The sequence below is a fragment of the Garra rufa genome, chromosome 10, assembly GCF_049309525.1.
Source record: "Garra rufa chromosome 10, GarRuf1.0, whole genome shotgun sequence".
Lineage (NCBI taxonomy): Eukaryota > Metazoa > Chordata > Actinopteri > Cypriniformes > Cyprinidae > Garra > Garra rufa.
The window spans coordinates 49,623,177-49,645,528 of NC_133370.1; the positions used below are offsets into that span (position 1 = coordinate 49,623,177).

The window sequence follows — 22,352 nt, forward strand, 5'->3', positions numbered from 1 at the left end:
TGCAGTAAGGATCAACTCGATCCGAGCAGGTGACATTCGTGCCCGCATTGTGGTCGAATCCCAAACTACACCTAGATAAGTGGTTCCCTGTAATGGAGAAAGCACACTTTTCTTGGCGTTGAGCCTCAACCCCAGCTTTTCCATATGAGCAAGAACAACATCTCGATGTTGAGCCGCTAACTGTTCTGAACTGGCTAGGATGAGCCAATCGTCTATGTAGTTGAGTATGCGGATGCCCTGGAGTCGCAGAGGAGCCAGAGCAGCATCCACACACTTCATGAAAGTTCGGGGTGAGAGCGCTAGGCCGAACGGAAGAACTCTGTATTGGTAAGCTTTGCCCCTGAAAGCGAACCTGAGAAACTTCCTGTGTTGAGGAAGGATGGAGACGTGAAAGTATGCGTCTTTTAGATCTATCGTGACAAACCAGTCCTCAGACCTGATTTGAGACACGACATGTCTGACAGTTAACATTTTGAACTTCAGTCTTCTGACTGAGAGGTTTAGCTGTCTGAGATCTAGAATGGGCCGCAGTCCCCCATCCTCCTTGGGAACAATGAAGTACCGGCTGTAGAACCCGGATTGTTGAGGAGGGACCACCTCGATGGCCTCCTTCCTCAGGAGAGTTTTTACTTCCTGTTCCATTACCAGACCCTGCTCGGGGCTTACAAGAGTAGGAAATACCCCGCTGAAAGGTGGCGGCTTGGCGCCGAATTGAATGCAATATGCAGGACCCACGTAGAAACATTTGGCAGTAGTTTCCACGCTGCCAGAAATTCTACTCAGGGAACCAGCCTCTCGAGACTGGTTTCTGGATCTATTTAAGGAACTGATTCGGTGACCTGTAACAGCATACTGGCAGGATGCACCTGAATTAGATTCTCTGAGGACCCCCGTGGGGGTAGCACACTCTCTAGTTCCGCTACGTTTCCGGGCGGAACGGCTAGAGAATGATATTTGCGGGAGATTGCCGCACCCTGTAACACAGGGAGAGAAGGCTGACAGATCTCCTGAGGGCCCCGAGGGGTTTTAGTGACCATAAACTGTGGTGCAGCGCAAACCCCCTCGAGAGGGGCTGCCCTCATTGGCCCTGTGGTACCGCCGTCAGGGCCGTTTAGCCGAGGACCTCTTAGACTAAAGCACGACCCTCAGATCGGGCTTAGTCTTTGAAGCCCCCAGTCAGGAGTATTGCTAATCCCGCCCTCTAGGTCTCACCGGAGGGAAACGGGCTGCAATGCTCCTAATATGAGCCTCTTATGTGAGGAGCTGGTACACGGCTGGGGTATTTGCTCCCGTCCAGCAACCCCGACACGTATGCAATTTGCCCATCAAGCCTGAAATTATTTTAGGCGGCCTGGAAAGCAAAGACGGAACTTTCAAGGATGATGCCAGGCTGGGTGACAGATAGCTGGCTAGCGTCTGTTCAACCCGCGACATCATCTTTTCTTTCTAGTTTTCCCCATGATCTAGACAGTTCAGTGTGCAGATCAGGGAAGAACAGAAAGCTCCGCTTTGGAAGTGCTAACTTAGTATCTTTTCTTATTTAGCTACTGCATTAGTCAGCACGTCCAACAGCTCCTCATACTGAGGCGATCGGGGGGGGGGGGGGGGGGGGGCGGTTGAATACTTTTGACAACGTTCTCCACATCAACCTCCTCGGAGGAAGATAGGGGAAGCGTTGAAAATTCTTTCTGGAAGGAAGTAACCGCATTACGGGCTTCCTTATCCAGTAGGAGGTTTACCGATCCACCAGATAGGGAGGAGATAGGGGATCACCCGTCTCAACTACCTCTAGTAGATCTAGCTGCGATCCCCACGAGTGCAGCTGCTGCTCCGCCTTAACGGAAGCGGGGCCAGACCCGCAAGGAACGCTGGTGAAGGCTCCCTCCTCGGAGAGAGCCTTCCAGGGATGGAGCACCCGCAGTGGAAGAAGCTCACACTGTGGACAGTCAGCCTTTTCGAGGGCTGACTGTGCATGCTCCGCACCCAAGCAGACTACACATAGACTGTGTGTATCCCAACAACAATGAAGCGTTGGCAGGGAAGAACACACTATCTATGTGGCTGCTGTACCGCCTTAGTTTCTTTAACTTTCTTTCCCCCTTTGGTTGACATATTGCTCAAAATAAAGGTGTGCAAACTGGCACAAAAAACAGCAATATGTTATAAAGACAGACAGACACAGAGCGCTCTCGCTGAATGACAAAAGCTGACGCAGGCTTCAAACGCACGTGCTTATATACTTCCTGGTCGCTGACGTCACCGCGCCTGTGACGTCACTCCCGTCATTCTATTGGTTGTTGGACTATGACTCAGAGTGCGGCTCGCCAATGGCGTTCCCCACAGCGTTTCAGGACACAGTGTTGAGTTCCCGGAAGGGAACTTGTCTTGTTAATGTCTGTGTTTAGAGTCTGGTTTTCCAGTTCAAGAGAGTAAGGGTATGTTGAAAAACTCCCATCTCATTTTTCACTCCAAGTTCAAAATCATCCTACATCGCGTTTTTACCTTTTTTTGTAAAGGGTGTTTGATGATCTTTGCACGTTCACTTTGTAAACACTGGGGCTTCTAGTTGCTTTTTTGCTTCTTTATAAAAGTCATCTACTCTTAGTAAAGTCCTTCTTTATTTAAGTCAAAGTTTAAGACTTTTTTTATACAGTACATACAGGCCCTGATCTCATCATCATCCAGTCCATCTGGAATGGCATAAAGATACAGAACAAACTGAGACAAAATAAATCCAGAAGAACTGTGGCAACGTCTCCACTCTCCAAGATGTTGAGTTTCTTGCACAGACTGATCGTTTTGCTTCATACAACCTCAAAAAAAAAAAAAAAAAAAAAAAAAGAATAAATAACATGGAAGGTCGACTGTTTAATTGAGTAGACAACATAGAAAATACAATTCCTACCAATACAAAGTCCTCATGCTGATAAACAACATCCTTCCTCTCTGAGAACATGCCAAACAGATCACAACTGAAATACAACAGGTATTACTGTGGTATTACTTTGATAATAATATCTCAGCTTTTATTCTTTTATGGCATTGAGATGATACTTCAGTGCAAATTTGAAATTAGGCAGATGGCAACATGGATAGATTTGTGACATGTCCTCATTTCTGAGAAACTTAGTGTTTGATTTTCTGCCATTTTTGATCACTTTTGCATCATATTGGATTTAGAGCTGACTCCGATCCTGCATGTTATTTTTTATGCAATAATTTGAAAAAAATTAATCATTATTATTAATAATACTAGTACTTGATATTATTAACTAAATGGATGATTTCCATCAACACAGAAAAACAGAAACACATTGTCACTCAGCAGGACTCACACACACTGATCTTACTGTCTATATGAGGATTTATTACACACATTTAATCTGATTCATGTTATTTCAGTGACAGAAGTTCAGCTGCAGTATTAATGTCATGAAGAGAAAAGAAGGGACTCTATAACATCTCACTGTTACTGATTTATCATCAGTTCAAAGCATTATGGGTAGAATCTCTCATCAGTCTATTCTGATTCATCAACACAGTTTCACTGATGACTGATAATCAACCCAAAACCCAGGATAGAGCGGCTGAGTGAATGTGGTGTGGACTGTGTGGATGAGGCTCATTGTGTCAGAGACGCTGTAGAAGGACAGAGTTCCTGCACTGTGATCCACAAACACTCCTATTCTACTGCTGACGGACTTTACAGGGAGATCAGTCTGTTTGTTATTGTGTCTGAATGAGTAACTGGAGGAAGAGCAGAACAAACTCCAGGACTGATTATTAGATCCAAACACACACTCATTACCCCATCCCTTCCTGTTGATGCTCTTATATGACACTGATATATACACACATCCACTCCACTCCAGCTCCCAGTAACAGCGTCCACTCACACTCTCTCTACACAACACCTGAGAATAACCATCAAATCTGTCTGGATGATCAGGATATGACTGGACTGTGTCAGTGTCAGTAATCACTCTGTTTCTCTCAGACAGATGAAGGTATTCATTCACTGTGTTCAGATCCAGAGTGAGCTGATGGGAATCTGATGGAGATAAAACACATCAGAATCAGGAATTATGAATCTGTTTGATCTTTTCATGTTGAACTCTTCATGTTCAGTGTATCATCAGTGTCTCAGTACAGATGAGCAGATATCCTGTGCAAATCATCATTTACATCATCAATTAGAAAACTCTTCTTTCACCTTCTACAGGAAGAACATGAACACACTCAGTGAGTTTTTCTGCTTGTTTTCTTACTGACTTACATTGTAGGAAGTCCTTCCTGGTCCTGGGAACAATGTTGGTGAATGTGACTGTGGAAATCAACAGACATGAACAGTGTGATTCTCATGATCCTGCATCCATTCCTAAGACATTTCTAATATGATGTTCTCCATGATATGAGATGATGATGGACTCGTTTCTGAGAGCAGATCAGTCTCCAGGACTTTACCTCTGTCTGAGATCTTCTTGAGCTCCTCTTTGCAGAAATCCTCCAGTTTGTCTCTCAGCTGACGGACAGATTCTCTCAGATCATCAGAAGAGACGAGAGAAATTAAGGGGTCGACATTTCCGTCTGTAGATTCAGGAGGTGCTGAGAGAGACTGGAAACTCTACAGAAAACAGAAATTAAAACTTCATTCATAACCTGCACCAACATCAGATTTGACTGATCTTTAGTAACTCAATCCAGCACTTTCACAGCATCAGCTTCATTCTTCTCATATTCATTATATCACATTAGAGCTACAGATTCTAGTATTTGACACTTACACTCTATGTGAACTTTCTAGGAAATAGTTTGGATGATAAAACATCTGCTAAGAACATAAATGTCCATCTAACAGCTGAAGAACATCAATGGAGTCTCATTGTAGGTTTGAATAGATTTGCTCAGCAAAAGCAGCTCAAAGTCTATGATTAGTTTGACCATTATTCATAACTTTCACTCAAGTCCACTGTGATGGTGTTGTTCTAGATGTCTGTTACCTGCAGGAACTGGATGTGATCCTGTGTGTGTGAAAGCTGCTCCAGCTCAGCGTCTCTCCTCTTCAGATCATTGATCTCCTGCTCCAGTCGCTCCAGTTGTTCTTCAGCTCGACTCACTGCTCGCTTTTCCTGATCTCTGATCAGCCGTATCAGCTCAGAGCGGCTTCTCTCAATGGAGCGGATGAGCTCAGTAAAGATCCTCTCACTGTCCTCCACTGCTGTCTGTGCAGAGCGCTGTTAGGACACACAGTGATTCAGGCTTCAGTGGGACTGAAAGAGACAAGAGAGTCTGAACTGAGACTGAGACAAACTTCTCTTCTTCTCCAGACTCACCTTATGAGACTCCACAGCCTCTCTCAGCTGCTGAACATCTTTCTCTCTCTGCTGGATTCTCTGCTGGAACGTCTTCTGCGTCTCCTTCAGCTGCTTCTGCAGGACAAACGGATGATAGTGAATGTCACAGAAAACTACTGACACTAAATCATCATGTGAACAGATGAATACAGTAAAAGTGGAGCTGATAACTAACGGCTGTAGACTAAAACACCAGAAGGGATGATTGATCATTTACCACCATCATATGTGCATTAACATGAAGATCAAGACCTTATAAAAGTGAACCTGACACAGATAGTTCACTCTGTTATTTTATATCGTTTAATCAATGCCTATTTAATTAAATATTGTGTTGATAAAGGTTCATGGTGTATTTTCATCAAACAGTGAAAGTCTTCTTGCAGCTGCTGTTGATTTCTGCTGTGGTGTTCAGTGTGAATGCTGTAAGCTGTTAATATGGTGCCGATATAAACACATATGAAACCAGTGTCAGCAATATTTGATCAGTGTCTAGTGTTAAATACCTGTTTCTCTGTCCTCTGTGCTGCAGCTGATACAGTGTCGTGGTTTTTATGTTCATCCATCGTACACAGCACACATATACATTTCTGATCAGTGCGACAAAAAACCTCTAGAAGCTTGTCGTGTTTCTGGCAGATCATCTCCTGCAGTCGTCCAGTGGCATCAATGACTTTGTGTGGTTTACGTGAATTAAACTCTTCATGACGGTCGAAATGAGTTTGACAGTAAGAGTTCAGACACACCAGACAGGACTTGACAGCTTTGTGTTTTCTTCCAGTACAGACGTCACACTCCACATCTCCAGCTCCAGCAGAAACCACACTTTGTTGAAGTTTAGTCTTCTTCAGTTTCTCCACCATTTCAGCAAACACCACGTTCTTAAATAAAGCAGGTCTTGGACTGAAGGTCTGTCTGCACTGAGGGCAGCTGTAGACTCCCTTCTCATCCTCCTCTTTATTCCAGCAGTCTGTAATGCAGCTCATACAGTAACTGTGTCCACACTGGATGGTCACTGGATCCTTCAGGAGATCCAGACACACCGGACACAAGAACTCTTCCTGAGAAAATCTGGCTTCTGCCATTTTCCAGCACGAATACAGAGACACAAACACACAACAGCTCAACCACACTTTTACTTTCTCTTTCTCTAAGTCATGTGATTCCTGTTTCCTGGTTCTGTGTTTGAGCGATGTGTGTAAAGCAGGTTCCTCATTTCTGGTCCTGCTGAGTTTATATTCAACTTTGTGTTAAAGTAAACACAGACTTTGACTAGTTGATTCAGATATGTTTAATAGAGATAAAGTTAGAGATAAAACTAAACTCTGAAAAAGAGACTCTCCTGGACTAGGAATGGTGAACCCTGATAATGAAATAACCACTAGATGTCAGTCTCAGACAAACATAAAGAACACGTTACAGAGAAGCAGGACAACAGCCTTAAAAGCTGCACTAATACTGCATCCTAATTACTATGTAGTGCAGGACTATAAACTGTGTCTAGATTTACAGCTCTTTCATGATCACACTGATGGATCTGTTTTCTCAATCTCCAGCCGGTTTGACAGAAGCCTCCACTGATGGGTCACATGACCTGCAGTGACCACCCATTAAAAAGTGTTGGAAATAAAACATTGTGCTCAGTTCAGTGCTGTTGCTATTATTCTCTCAAAAACAGAAGTAAAACAATAAATAAATATCAGTTCTGTACATCGGTTATCAGGCACATGAACATCGGTATCAGTTATAATAAAATCAGTATTGCTCAATCTCAATTTTTATTTGCCGGTCCTTGCTGTCTGCTTCTATCCAGCTCTTTTGGAGGATTAGATGTTAAACAAAGCGCTGAAACTCACTTTAGTTTAGAGAATATGATGATAGAAGCGTAGGTGAGCTTTTGTCCCTGTACAGTACAGTAAATGTACTTCATTCCTTGTTCTTTCACACATTTAAACCTTGAACTGTAAAAATTGTTTTCATCTTATAAAAGCATCATCATTTCCATCTGAAAGCTCAAAGTTGTGAGAGTTGAGCATTAAGGTTATCAGAAAATTAACATGTGCACCACTTCAAATTGTACTGTCAAATGTTAAAACTTTAGTACATCAACTGAATATAAGCTTCCAGTTTCAGTGGGTTGATTTATTTCACAGTGTGGACAGGTTCAGATCAGTGCTGGAGAAAGTTTGGGAACACTTTAAATTAAAGTACATATTCACTATTAACTATATGCTTATTAACATGCTTATTACTAGCATATTGGCTGCTTAGTACTTATAAAGCACATATTAATGTTTTATTCTGCACGACCATATTCTACACCTACCAGACCATTAACTAAGAGTTATCCTTTAATAAACTTATAGCTACTGTTTATTAGTAGTAAGGCAGTTGTTGCATGATAATTATGATCTTAATATGCTTTGTTTATTATGGGCCTTATAAGCTGGTAGCAGCTGAAGAATAGTTGTCTCTTTTTAACACTATAGTCTATTCTTATGTTACAACACACATAACTACAAGTGTTATTTATGTCCAATTAACTCTAAATGAAGTCTTTATAAGTCTGAATATGTCACTCATTCTAAAGCGAGGTCTTGCTCATTACTAATTCACTAATAGTTGGACACTTATTAACCCGTTCCCTATTCTAAAGCTGTCTCCTCTTCACAATTAATAAATCCATTAAAGCACAAAACTACTACAATTAACAAACCTTAGTCTTAAGGTTGCACTTTAAAAAGTTCTCTGATACGTATGTAATCTTGGTTCACTGGAACGTGGAGAACAGTATGGAAGCTGCTGATAGAGTCAAAGTGACTGATGTCTATAGGATTCACCGTTACTGCAGTCTGTATAAAACAGTGTATACAACTTTATAACAAAACTTTTTAGTGTGTATGAAATGACCCCAAACATAAAACATGCACAGGACAATATAGCCTTGTTTTGTAGTTGAACATTTCACACTTGTAGCAGAACAGAACTGAACATATCAGCAAGTTAGCAGTTTTAATACTTCATCAGTAAGGGAAGATTTCAAGATTTCATGTCCTCTCTTATGTTTTTTTTTTTTTTTTCAGGGCTAATGTGGGTGGCACAGTTTTTAGAAAAAGACAGCAGGGTCTCATTCGCAAGATAAAACTTAAAGCTTTTGTAGGTTTCTGGGTCCACTATGTAGAGCTCTGCCATCGGAGCCGTCATCTTGATGATTCCACCATCCACACCATTGTGTCATTGTGAGGACACAGCTGAAGGTTTTCAGGACTTTCTTATATCTATAGATAACCTCAGCTGGCCATGTGAATACAGGCTTTGTATATATTTTTTCACAAGATTTTCGAGTGCCTTGGTTTGATGTGGTTTTTTTTTTTTGTTTTTGTTTTTTTTTACCTCAGCTGGCCTTTTGACTGAAAAGAAATAAATAAATAAAAATGAAGTTTACGTTCATCAAATACTTTCACTTCAAGCCAACTAAATCCCAGCCTCAGCCCAATCAGACCCGGCCCGATGTTGTGCCCTTACCCCTTCCCTAAACCTACTCACCTAGAAGACTTTACAAGCAGGAGAGGGGCAGAAGAGGAAGTATGGAGTGTAAAGCATGTTTGGCAGTAAAAGGGAATGTAAGCAATCTCACTGGAATGGTGTGAAAGTTGTAAGATATAATATGAGTTATGATTATGTGATTATTATTTATTTATTTATTTGATTTTTTTTCAAGTTCTACAAATTAGTAAGAATTGTCCATAACACTGTGATGCAACAATTGCCACTTCTCATTTAAGACAAAGTAAAAAATATTTTCTAGGCATGGTAACACACAGCTAATAGTTACATAGGATAGAGTGGTGGAAAATGCCCCCCCTTTAGGATTGTGTTTTTTTTTTCTGTGAAACAAAAGTTAAATGTGTTCAGAAAAGTTTTCAAAGTTTTAGTGACAATGACATAAATTATGAACAAAGTATGAAACATGTTTTTATTACCGCAAAATCGGAGTACATGCAGTTTTATCTTAAAATTAAAAAGAATATAATCAATAATAATGAATTACAAAATTAAAATAGCCTATTTGAAACATTTTGTTATGAATCGAAATATTTTTATTTAACCAACTAGTTAGAATTCATTTGATAGAAAAAACTAAGGATTTGATGTTAACCCCACTGATTATGTTTGATAAAAAAAATTATCAATCTGAAAATAGAATTATATGTTTATTAAATAAGACATACTCCCTATCTACAGACCCTACTGCTCTCATATCATATATAAGTGTGATTCCACAAAACAACAAGCTTTCAAACAGTCTACGAGACCCGGCTGTGAAATCTGCAGCACAGATCGACCCAATCCTCCCAATCACAGTAGCGTTCAACAGGTGATTTCACTCACATCTACACCTGCTCACACCATTCACTGTGCTGAACACTGATGGTAAACTAATCAGTCTATTTAGGACAAATTGCAAGTTGCACACAATTTTTTCTTTTAAATAGGACATAAGAATCCTTTGTGTATCCAGTGTACAATTCAATATTGATTAAACATTCAGTGTTTCAAGCTTTATTTTAATGTTCTTCATGAAAAAAAGGAGATAATGCATGTCAACATTTCTAGATGTCAGTGCATCTTACCCATTTGCAGACGGGTCTGTACAGAGAAGGAATAAAACCCATCAACTTTGTTTGTCAAGTGGGTAGGAGATTTATTTATATAAGGTTGAGAACACAAATAATGCACTAAAAAGTATAATTCAAAATTAAATATCAATTACTTAGCAATATTATTAATAATAATCAATAATAACTAAATGAATAATTTTCATCAACACAAATGTAGGTTGAGAAAAGCACAGAAACACATGGTCACTCAGCAGGACTCAACACTCACTGATCTTACTGTCTGTCACCTAAACAATGAGATGATGTCAATCAAAGCGGCCAATTTGTCTACACCACCACACTTTCTAGGGTAAAGGGGAACATCAAAGATGATACAGGTGGTTCAGTTGAATTCCGGAGTACAAATGTTAACACTTGATTAGAAGAAAACAAGAGTAGGCTATATCTCCACACATCTACTGCGATACAATTGCAAAAAAAAAAATTAGTAACAAAAAAAAATCAACAATAGTTCACAATAAATAACTTCACATCAAACGGATCACATATAACCACAAAACCAGTGATTGTCTGTTGACTTTTAAAAAACGTCTTAAATCATGTCTTTTTATACAGGTTTTATACATTGTGTAGTGATTTGTATATTTATTTATTTTTTTAATCTTTTTGCTTGTGAGGTGACCTTTGGTGTTTTGAAAGGTGCCATCAAATAAAATGTATTATTATTATTATACAGTACTCAAACCCAATCAAAACTGAATAATCACTTGGGTATCACTGCATGAGAGGATGATTTTAGTGAAGCCCACACACACACACACACACACACACACACACACAAAACAAAAAAACAAAACAAAACAAAAAACAATCATTACAGCCACAAGTAAATTACAGCAACCCAGTTCAAAAGAAGAAGTCTTCCATGCAGAGACCAATAGATAAACAAAAGATCTACAAAATGAGGACTATAAAGTGACATACATTTGCAAAAACAAAAAACAAACAAAAATATATATACAAACACACAAGAAAAAAATAAAATAAAAAAATCTCAACAATAGTGGGAAGGACACAGAGGCCACTAAACCCAGAGAAGAATGTCAAGCCTGTCATTTAAACATTTTAGGTCTTTAATTCACATAAAATCAACATATTGTAATGAGTAATCCACTGAGGCGGCAAGATGTAGTGAACCCAAGTGCAGTTTATTTACAAAAGTGTGAGATCCATAATCCAAAACAAGACTTGACTTGACAGACAGGGCATGAACTTGACTTAAAACAGACTTGACTTGAAACAGACTAAGACATAGAACAGACTTGACAATCACCGACAGTAGATTCCAACATTACTACGTGACAGGGGACAACTGAAACATAAGGTCTACTTATACTAAACAAAGAGGGACACATGACAAGAACCAACCAATGGAAAACAAGAAACAAGACCATAGCAACCAATGACAACCAATCAGAACATGACACATGGAACTAGGGAACCAATGACAGGAATACATGAGGGTAATGGAAGCAAGACACAACAGCATGAAACAAATACAAAACAAAAGACATGAAAACGTGAACATGAAAACCCCAAGACAAACAAAAACCCCACGTTACACATATTCCATTTTTAAAACAACAAAAACCCTTACATACCTTTCAACAGTATGATGTGATTTATTTTGTTGACCACGAGACACAACGTTGTCAAAAATTACAACTCCATCCACAAGTGCTGTCTTCTGCACATCAACAGGTAATCTGCACTGAAGTGATCATAAAATAGCACATCCTCAATCTATACTCACATATTTACTTTCAATTACAATTCCTATAAATTAACTGTTCACTTACATTGAATTTTTAAAGCCAATCACAGCATTACACCCACACAGCTCTTTCAGATCAACAGCCCAGTGACACCAAATTACACACATTTAATCTGATTCATGATATTTCACTGACAGAAGTTCAGCTGCAGTATTAATGTCATGAAGAGAAAAGAAGAGACTCTAACATCTCACTGTTACTGATTTATCATGCAGCTCAAAGCATTATGGGTAGAATATCTCATCAGTCTATTCTGATTCATCAACACAGTTTCACTGATGATCTAGGACCAACATAAAACCCTCGATAGAGCGGCTGAGTGAATGTGGTGTGGACTGTGTGGATGAGGCTCATTGTGTCAGAGACGCTGTAGAAGGACAGAGTTCCTGCACTGTGATCCACAAACACTCCTATTCTACTGCTGATGGGCTTTACAGGGAGAACAGTCTCTATGTTATTGTGTTTGAATGAGTATCTGGAGGAAGAGCAGCGCAAACTCCAGGACTGATCATTATATCCAAACAAAAACTCATTACCCTGACCCTTCCTGCTGATGCTCTTATATGACACTGATATACGGACACATCCACTCCACTCCAGCTCCCAGTAACAGCGTCCACTCACACTCTCTCTACACAACACCTGAGAATAACCATCAAATCTGTCTGGATGATCAGGATACGGCTGGACTTTACTAGTGCAAGTAATCACTCTGTTGCTCTTAGACAGACGGAGGTATTTATTCACTGTGTTCAGATCCAGAGTGAGCTGATAGGAATCTGATGGAGATAAAACACATCAGAATCAGGAATTATGAATCTGTTTGATCTTTTCATGTTGCTGAACTCTTCATGTTCAGTGTATCATCAGTGTATCATCAGTGTCTCAGTACAGTTGACCTGGGTTCATATTCATACAACATTTATCTTACCACTAACAGTTTTCTTAAATATCAGTAAAAGCTTTTAGCTAAGAGTTTTCTCTTAAAACCTATTCACAAAGCTGCTGAGACAAACTTTTACTAAGGAACAGAGAGAAGTCTTAAGCTAAGAGTAAGGGTGGGTGTCACGATTTCTGAGAGAGGACTGAAATGCAGAATGTTAGTGATGGTAATTTATTGAACAAACGTCAGACAAGAGATAGTGAGGAGGGGGGGGGGGGGTGACAATCCACACAACAGGCAGGGAAAACACTTGAAGACAGGCTGACGGTGAGGATGACAACTGAGTCATCAATCAAGTAGAGAGCAGAACTGGCAAGAAGCTGGAAGTTAGCAGCTGGGCCAGACAGGAACCTGAGTGGAAGTGACTCCACAGTAGAGGTCTCACAGGTAAAGCTCACACCTAGCAGAGAGGGCAGACCGGGAGCACAGTCAGCAGGACAGGGGAGGACTGGACTGGACAAAAGACAACTTGACATACTGAATATATAATAGCAGACAAGCAGTAAACTAGACCATTGAACACAGAGGTAGAATACACAACGAACTGGCAAAGACAAGAGGGAAGGTGCACGCTAATAAAGGGGACAGGATACATGAGGAACAGCTGGGAACACTCATACAAACGAGGGGAACAGGTGATAACACTCAGACCAACGAGGGCTAAATAAGGGGGCGTGAAAACTGGAAACAAGGAGGTGGGACAAGAGGAGCACATGGCAGACAACAACAAAGACAAAGCCATGTGCTCAGATACAACACAAACATGGACACATTAAACAAAGACAGAACAGACATGACTGTCAGAGGAGATCCCTGACAGTGGGGTTGACCTTGTTGCTTGCTTATTAACTATTCACACAGCGATTGGCTGATAGAGGAGGAGTCTCTGTCAGAGATTTGTTCATAGAAATATTGTAGAGCATGATATAATGTTGCCATATTAAAAGAAAGTTTTTTTAAAAAATGTTTCCACATTCGAATAAAGATTTTAAAATGCAGGCTAAGTGTCACTAATTAACCTGTTAACCCGCATCGGAAGGGCGTGTTTAGGCGTCTCTACGTTTTTAATTACCTTTGTTTTAGAAATATATTCAATCAACTATCAAAAACTATATATCAGTTGAAAGCTAAAACACTCAAGATTCATGTTCTGAGCTTTTTTTCGGAATCAAAACACCAGAGAGGAAAGGGTTAACATAAATGCTGAAGAGTCACAGCCATGTAAACCGTAAAAGCAAACGGCACTACTTCCGTTTCATTGCATATAGCTCCGATCAGCTCCGACTTATCTTAGAAACAACAGCACACATTTCAAGGTAAGAGTTCACTGTTCAAAATGCATCCCAGTTTTTAATCCAAAACAAAGAGTAAATGGGGTAAAAACCGAAAGATCATCCTTTGTTTACATGAGCGATTCGAGTTATAGTTATCGATAACGTCCATTTTCAAAGAAATATCGATTCTAATTCGTGTTCCAGCGTTGAAATGCCATACATTTCCCATAGAATAGACTCTTCCGAGTAAAATGAGTCCTCCCCCGTCTCTCTCAGTCAATCAGAGCCCAGTCCATGACGCAAAGTCTCCGGAGAGGTACTGACTGGCTCACCAGGGTGTCACTCTTGCGGTCATAAGGTTTGGCTGTTTCAAGCAAGCCAATGCATAGCCAGCAAAGTTTTGATGGATGGAAGTGTTAGCCAACCACGAGGACGTTTACAACGAGTGAAATTTTGCGTAGTTTGCGTAAGCAGGATTCAGGAATACCCAAGCGCAAAGTTAGGTTGCATTCGTGCGCTTTAGTTTACGCACGCCGCGTACATATGTACGGCGTCTCTACGCTACATTGAGTGTGTGTCAGAGAACGGATTTTCTGCAAAAGCTTACATCTGAGTCTCTCCATCATAGAACGTCGACTTTATAAGAGTTTTGTGGCGTTTTTAGTGCTATTGTGTGTGGTTTTTCGAATTCGTGGCGAAGAACAGCAGAAAGACGCACTGAGATGCACCCTAGCCATGGATAGCATTAGCACGTAAGTGTCAACAGCGTTCTCCGAATGTTTATATGTTATGTATTATGATATGTCTGATGTGTTTTGTTCATGTGCTGTTCTAGATTGTAAACATGACAACGGGGAGGAAGTGAGAGGACTTCATGAGGTATGGATGTGTTTGTTTGTGCGTGCCATGTGTATGTATGAGTTTTGAGTGTGTGCGCGTTTGTTTGTGTTTGGGTGTGTGTGTGTGTGTGTGTGTGTGTGTGTGTGTGTGTGTGTGTGTGTGTGTGTGTGAGAGAGAGAGAGAGATAATACAAATATGTAAACACAGTGTTGCGGATTTGATTTGTTTTGTTTACACACTTTCTTTCTTTCTTTCTCTCTCTTTCCTGTCTTTCAGTGACTGGCATCCAGTTGGTCAGAGAACAAACATTTTCAGTGACTGGCATCCAGTTGGTCAGAGAACAAACATTTTTAGTGACTGCCTTGAGTCTTCCTACACTGAAAATACTATAAATAATGTATTTAGTTTTACAGTAGTTGGGTATTTGTAATAAGCAGAGAAAGACATTTAAAAATGTAAACAAATGGATTCCTTGACTTTTCTTGAAATAAAAGCTCTAAATGACATTTCCCAAACTTTTCTTGAAATAAAATACATATAGTTTCTGTAAGTGAAACGTGAAAAAAAATAAAAAATAAAATAAAATAAATAATAATAATAATAATAATAATAATAAAATAAAAAAAATCAATACATATTACTAATTATTTCAGGAATAGTTTAGGCGTCCTTTCAAAAAATACCATTTGGAGACTTGGTAACCAAAAAAACTACAAATGCTGTTCATAAATATTTTTTTCTTCAGTGTTTTGGTGGGCAGAGCAGTTCTGAATTGATATACATAAATGTAATGTGTTGTTTTGACTCATTTGGTCAGTTGGTTACCAAGTGTCCACTTGGGGTCTCCAAATGGCTTTTTTGAAAGGACGCCTAGACTTTTTTTACATAAAAGCTTACAGAAACTACATTTTTGGGAGTATCATCCTCAAATTTGAATCAAAGCATGAACAGACATTCAGCTTGATCCTATTGGTGTTTTCAAAGCCCTATCATCCAATCCTCATCCTTTTTTCCCTAATTATATTTTATTCAAAGATATCGCGAGTCACTTTTATGTATGTTTTACCTTGTTTTACTCTGTTGCTATACTAATTTTGAGTTATTTTAACTCCAGAGTAACAAAGATTAAGGTGTCTACTTTCAATCAATACCAGATTTATAAATATAGACCTTAGGGTTCAAGAGCTACAGACATTTTTATTTGGGTAAGTCGTTTTTCGGAAAATGCTCAAAAATAGGGGCGCTGGTTAAGAGGTTAAACAAATATATGTTCAGCTGATTGTCAGCCTTTTACATGTGTGCTTCTCATAAACAATTAGCTGATATGCACATTAACATGGCTGATAGTAAGATACGCAAACTTAAAAGAAAACCAAACTGGATGCAAGAACAGCTGTTACTTCTTGCCCAACTTGTTAATGAAAACAAGGATATAATCAAAGCAAAATTTGGAGTTGGGATAACCTCCAAAATCAAAAAAGTTGTGTGGGAAAACATATGTGTACAAATAAATGAGTGTTTCTAAAAATGTTAAGTTTTAAGGCAGATTGCAAGCAACAGCCATTTTAGGATAGATGAGATTTGGTCTTAGTAACTTAGAAGTCCTCTTCACTGCTCTTAAAGTTTTTACAGATTTAAGAGTTAGTTTGAGCGTTAAAATGTTTTGTGAAATACTCTTAGAGCAAACATTTTGGAGTCCTAAATGTAGGATTGACACGGCTATTATAGTTAAGATCATTTACATCATCAATTAGAAAACTCTTCTTCCACCTTCTACAGGAAGAACATGAACACACTCAGTGAGTTTTTCTGCTTGTTTTCTTACTGACTTACATTGTAGGAAGTCGTTTCTGGTCCTGGGAACAATGTTGGTGAATGTGACTGTGGAAATCAACAGACATGAACAGTGTGATTCTCATGATCCTGCATCCATTCATAAGACATTTCTAATATGATGTTCTCCATGATATGAGATGATGATGGACTCGTTTCTAAGAGCAGATGAATCTCCAGGACTTTACCTTTGTCTGAGATCTTCTTGAGCTCCTCTTTGCAGAAATCCTCCAGTTTGTCTCTCAGCTGACGGACAGATTCTCTCAGACCATCAGAAGAGAAGAGAGAAATTAAGAGATCGTCATTCACGTCTGAAGATTCAGGAGGTGCTGAGAGAGTTTGGAAACTCTACAGAAAACAGAAATCAAAACTCATCATCTCCACACTTCACCCAATAACCTGCACCAACATCAGATTTGACTGATCTTTAGTAACTCAATCCAGCACTTTCACAGCATCAGCTTCATTCTTCTCATATTCATTATATCACATTAGAGCTACAGATTCTAGTATTTGACACTTACGCTCTATGTCAACTTTCTAGGAAATAGTTTGGATGATAAAACATCTGCTAAGAAGATAAATGTCCATCTAACAGCTCAAGCACATCAATGGATTCTCATTGTAGGTTTGAATATATTTGCTCAGGAAAAGCAGCTCAAAGTCTATGATTAGTTTGACCATTATTTATAACTTTCACTCAAGTCCACTATGATGGTGTTGTTCTAGATGTCTGTTACCTGCAGGAACTGGATGTGATCCTGTGTGTGTGAAAGCTGCTCCAGCTCAGCGTCTCTCCTCCTCAGATCATTGATCTCCTGCTCCAGTCGCTCCAGTTGTTCTTCAGCTCGACTCACTGCTCGCTTTTCCTGATCTCTGATCAGCCGTATCAGCTCAGAGCGGCTTCTCTCAATGGAGCGGATGAGCTCAGTAAAGATCCTCTCACTGTCCTCCACTGCTGTCTGTGCAGAGCGCTGTTAGGACACACAGTGATTCAGGCTTCAGTGGGACTGAAAGAGACAAGAGAGTCTGAACTGAGACTGAGACAAACTTCTCTTCTTCTCCAGACTCACCTTATGAGACTCCACAACCTCTCTCAGCTGCTGAACATCTTTCTCTCTCTGCTGGATTCTCTGCTGGAACGTCTTCTGCGTCTCCTTCAGCTGCTTCTGCAGAACAAATGGATGATAGTGAATGTCACAGAAAACGACTGCTACTAAATCATCATGTGAACAGATGAACCCAGTAAAAGTATAACTAATAATTAATGCCAATACAATACAGAAGGCTTGATTTATCATTTATTACCACATAGATTAAGATTAAGGCCTGTTTCACACTCCAAGTGTAACTTTCATAAAAGTGAACTCGACACGTATGTAGACCGTCACACCGAATACCTGTTTTCCTTTCCTCTGTGTTGCAGCTGATACAGTGTCGTGGTTTTTATGTTCATACATCGTACACAGCATACATATACATTTCCGGTCAGTGCGACAGAAAACCTCAAGGATCTTCTCATGTTTCTGGCAGATCATCTCCTGCAGTCGTCCAGTGGCTTCAGTCACTTTGTGTCTCTTTCCTTTAAAGAAACTCTCATGTTGTTCAAGGTGATTCTGACAGTAAGAGTTCAGACACATCAGACAGGACTTGACAGCTTTGTATTTTCTTTCAGTACAGACGTCACACTCCACATCTCCAGCTCCAGCATCACATTCATCAGAAAGTTCCCTCTTATTTAGTTTCTCCACCATTTCAGCCAAGATGGTGTTTCTAGCTAAAGCAGGTCTTGGACTAAAGGTCTGTCTGCACTGAGGGCAGCTGTAGACTCTCATCTGATCCTCCTGATCCCAGAAGCCTGTAATACAGCTCTTACAGTAACTGTGTCCACATGGAATGGCCACTGGATCCTTCAGGAGATCCAGACACACTGCACACAAGAACTCATCCTGAGAAATTCTGGCTTCTGCCATTTTATTGCATGAATACAGAAACACAAAACGCAGTTCAAGTAGACTTTCACTTTCTCTTTCCCTGAACTCACGTGATTCCCGTTTCCTGGTTCTGTGTTTGAGCAATGTGTGCTAAATAGGTGTGTATGTGAGTCTGTAAAGCAGGTTCCTCATTCCTGCTCCTGATAAGTTTAGTTTCAACACACCTGACTGTTGTCAAGGCAAGGCAAGGCAAGGCAAGTTTATTTATATAGCACATTCATACACATTGGTAATTCAAAGTGCTGTACATAAGAGGAATTAAAATAATCATAAAAAAATAATAATCACAACAATAAAAACTGAGAATTTAAGAACATTTAAAGTGATTTAAAAATTCATTTAAAATTAATTAAAACAGTAAAAATGATTATACATAAAACACAATGTAATCTGTTCAGACGTAGCACAGTGCACATTCAATAAATGCACAACTGAACAGATGAGTTTTGAGTCTGCATTTAAATGTGGCTAATGTATTAGCACATCTGATCTCTTCTGGAAGCTGTTTCCAACTGCGGGCGGCATAATAGCTAAAAGCGGATTCCCCTTGTTTTGCGTGAACCCTTGATATTAAGGTGTGTTCACGCCATATCGGAATTCCCATAATCATGAGATTCCAACCTGTAAAAAGCGTTCACGTCTTCGTAGAACTTATAATTACAACTTGTGAACTGGGAGTCTTCTGTGAGATACGACTTGTTCTACATGACTGCTGTACCACCTGACCAGCATAGGCTCTGTTTAGGTGTTGATAGTGTTGCCATAGTAAAGGCATAATTCCGAGTCAGAGGACGTGACTAACTGGGGCCCAGGTCAGGAAGCAGACAGACTGGCTAAACCGACCGTCTGCTAGCCGTCTCATGTCACAGAAATCAGTTAATTCTCAGCACATAGAGACCCTTTCACCTAGATATCACACTATAGAGACTGTGTCTGTTCCCCGAGCTAGAAAATACAATAAACGTCCAAAGCAATGTAAGAGTAACAATTTAATTGATGTTCAACAAATAAAAAATGTATATAATACTGAGAAACAAATGATAAAGCTTGGCTTATTAAATATCAGGTCACTTTCTACGAAAGCACTTTTTGTAAATGATATGATCACTGATCATAAGCTAGATGTGCTCTGTTTGACAGAAACCTGGCTAAAACCCGATGATTACATTATTTTAAATGAGGCTTCCCCCCAAAATTACTGTTACAAACATGTGCCACGTGTAAAAGGTAAAGGGGGAGGTGTTTGCACAATTTATAGCAATATGTTCAGTGTTTCTCAGAGAACGGGCTTTAAGTATAACTCGTTTGAAGTAATGGTGCTCCATATAACATTATCCAAAGAAACAAGTATTAATGATAAATCTCCTGTGACGTTTGCACTGGCTACTGTATACAGGCCACCAGGGCACCATACAGACTTTATTAAATAATTTGCTGATTTTCTATCCGAATTAGTGTTGGCCGCAGATAAAGTCTTAATAGTGGGTGATTTTAACATCCATGTTGATAATAAAAAAGAACAGTATTTATAGACATTCTGAACTCAATTGGGGTTAGACAACACGTTTCAGGACCTACTCATTGCCGAAATCATACTTTAGATTTAATATTGTCACATGGAATTGATGTTAATGGCGTTGAAATTCTGCAGCAAAGTGATGATATCTCAGATCATTATCTAGTCTCATGTATACTCCAGATAACTAAAACTGTAAAACTAACTCCTCGCTATAAGTACGGTAGAACCATTACTTCTACCACAAGAGACTGCTTTGTAAGTAATCTTCCTGATTTATCTGAATTCCTCAGCATATCCAATAGCTCAGGAAAACTTGATGATACAACAGAAACTATTGACTCTCTTTTTTCTAGCACTTTAGATATAGTTGCTCCTCTGCGGTTAAGAAAAATTAAGGAACACAGTCCGACGCCGTGGTATACTGAACACACTCGCGCACTGAAGAGAGCACGACGAAAAATGGAACGCAGCTGAAAGTAAACAAAACTAGAGGTTTTCCGTACAGCCTGGCGTGAATGTAACATATCCTATAGAAAAGCATTAAAAACTGCTAGATCAGTTTATTTTTCATCTTTCTTAGAAGAAAACAAACATAACCCTAGGTATTTATTCAATACCTGAACTGAATTTTCCCAACAGCACAGCAGTAATGATTTCATGAACTATTTTACTACCAAGATAGATACTATTAGAGATAAAATTGTAACTATGCAGCCATCCGCTACAGTATCACATCAGATATGCTATAAATCTCCTGAGGAACGATTCCATGCTTTTTCCACTATACGAGAGGAAGAGTTGTACAAACTTATTAAATCATCTAAACCGACAACATGCATGTTAGACCCTATTCCATCTAAGTTACTAAAAGAGGTGCTTCCAGAAGTCATGGATCATCTTCTGAATATTATTAATTCGTCACTATCGTTAGGATATGTCCCCAAAACTTTCAAACTGGCTGTTATTAAGCTAATTAAAAAAAACTCAACTTGATCCCATGAATTAAACAATTACAGACCAATTTCAAATTTCTCTTTTCTGTCAAAGATACAAGAAAAGGTAGTGTCCTCACAATTGTGTTCTTTCTTAGAGAAAAATGGTATCTGTGAGGATTTCCAGTCAGGTTTTAGACCTGAGTACTGAGCATAGTACTGAGACTGCTCTTATTAGAGTTACAAATGATCTTCTCCTGTCATCCGATCGTGGATGCATCTCTCTATTAGTACTACTGGATCTTAGTGCTGCGTTTGATACTATTGACCACAATATTCTTTTAAATAGACTTGAAAATTATGTTGGCATTAGTGGTAGTGCACTGGCTTGGTTCGAATCGTACTTATCTGACCGGAATCAATTCGTAGCAGTGAATGACGAGGCATCATATCAATCACAAGTGCAGTATGGAGTACCTCAAGGCTCAGTATTAGGGCCATTACTTTTTACACTTTACATGTTACCCTTGGGATATATCATCAGGAAACATGGTGTTAGCTTTCACTGTTATGTTGATGATACGCAGCTCTATATTTCTTCACGGCCCGGCGAAACATACCAATTTGAAAAAATAACAGAATGCATAGTTGAAATAAAAAATTGTATGGCAAGAAATTTTTTACTGCTAAATTCTGAAAAAACAGAGGTGTTAATTATTGGACCTAAAATAGGGGTGGGAGAAAAAGTCGATGCATCGATGCATCGCGATTCTCTCTTCAACGATTCTGAATCGATTCCTAATATTTCAGAATCGATTCTGAGCTTGTTTTTTTTTTTTTTTTCTGCATATGGCACGTGTGCGCGCTAGAGACGCGGCTGGCTACAGCGCACAGAATTTGCACTGTGAGACACGTGCGCATAATGCTTGACACTGTGCTTTACTTTAGATATGCGTCATCCGTCATGTTTTACTTTAGATATGCGTTCATTTCTGCCGTCTGGAATGCAAGAAACTGTTGCACTGACAGACTCACGTGCGCTTTGTGTTTGTTCGTCCTAAAGCTCGATTGCGGATGCGGTTAAATGCACTTGCATTTTGGAATGGTTTCAAACGAAACTGTACATACAGACAGTTATGTTTTCAGAGCAGGACAAAACATCTGATATATTGAAATAGATCTGTGCATCATTGGCGTTCCGTCCAT

At 39.5% G+C, this 22,352-nt stretch overlaps 2 protein-coding genes and 1 long non-coding RNA gene across 3 annotated transcripts; 1 reads left to right on the forward strand and 2 right to left on the reverse strand.

Moving 5' to 3' along the window:
* Positions 1-2,848: 2,848 nt before the first annotated feature.
* On the reverse strand, positions 2,849-6,470 carry LOC141343533 (tripartite motif-containing protein 16-like). Its single transcript, XM_073848098.1, has 6 exons — positions 5,861-6,470; positions 5,334-5,429; positions 5,001-5,234; positions 4,465-4,624; positions 4,277-4,324; positions 2,849-4,051 (listed from the first exon to the last, which is right to left on the reverse strand). Exons 1-6 carry the CDS (start codon positions 6,437-6,439, stop codon positions 3,534-3,536), a joined length of 1,635 nt encoding a protein of 544 aa, XP_073704199.1. The 5' UTR covers positions 6,440-6,470; the 3' UTR covers positions 2,849-3,533.
* Positions 6,471-11,113: 4,643 nt separating this feature from the next.
* LOC141343531 (tripartite motif-containing protein 16-like) lies at positions 11,114-18,674 on the reverse strand. Its single transcript, XM_073848097.1, has 6 exons — positions 18,102-18,674; positions 17,775-17,870; positions 17,442-17,675; positions 16,890-17,049; positions 16,702-16,749; positions 11,114-12,590 (listed from the first exon to the last, which is right to left on the reverse strand). The coding sequence occupies exons 1-6, from the start codon at positions 18,672-18,674 to the stop codon at positions 12,073-12,075; spliced, it is 1,629 nt and encodes a 542-aa protein (XP_073704198.1). The 3' UTR covers positions 11,114-12,072.
* LOC141343556 (uncharacterized) lies at positions 12,483-15,374 on the forward strand. The gene is made up of 3 exons (XR_012356773.1): positions 12,483-14,780; positions 14,864-14,907; positions 15,145-15,374. It is a non-coding gene; the product is annotated as an uncharacterized lncRNA (long non-coding RNA).
* Positions 18,675-22,352: the final 3,678 nt, after the last annotated feature.

Coding starts and splice junctions, on each gene's coding strand:
- LOC141343531 (XM_073848097.1), bottom strand. CDS start 18,674: ATGGCAGAAGCCAGAATTTCTCAGGATGAGTTCTTGTGTGCAGTGTGT. Junction 17,050..17,441: donor ATCACATCCAGTTCCTGCAG/GTAACAGACATC, acceptor TGTTTTCTGTAG/AGTTTCCAAACTCTCTCAGC. Junction 12,591..16,701: donor CAGAAACGACTTCCTACAAT/GTAAGTCAGTAA, acceptor TATCTCCATCAG/ATTCCTATCAGCTCACTCTG.
- LOC141343533 (XM_073848098.1), bottom strand. CDS start 6,439: ATGGCAGAAGCCAGATTTTCTCAGGAAGAGTTCTTGTGTCCGGTGTGT. Junction 4,325..4,464: donor CAAGAAGATCTCAGACAGAG/GTAAAGTCCTGG, acceptor TGATTTCCACAG/TCACATTCACCAACATTGTT. Junction 4,052..4,276: donor CAGGAAGGACTTCCTACAAT/GTAAGTCAGTAA, acceptor TATCTCCATCAG/ATTCCCATCAGCTCACTCTG.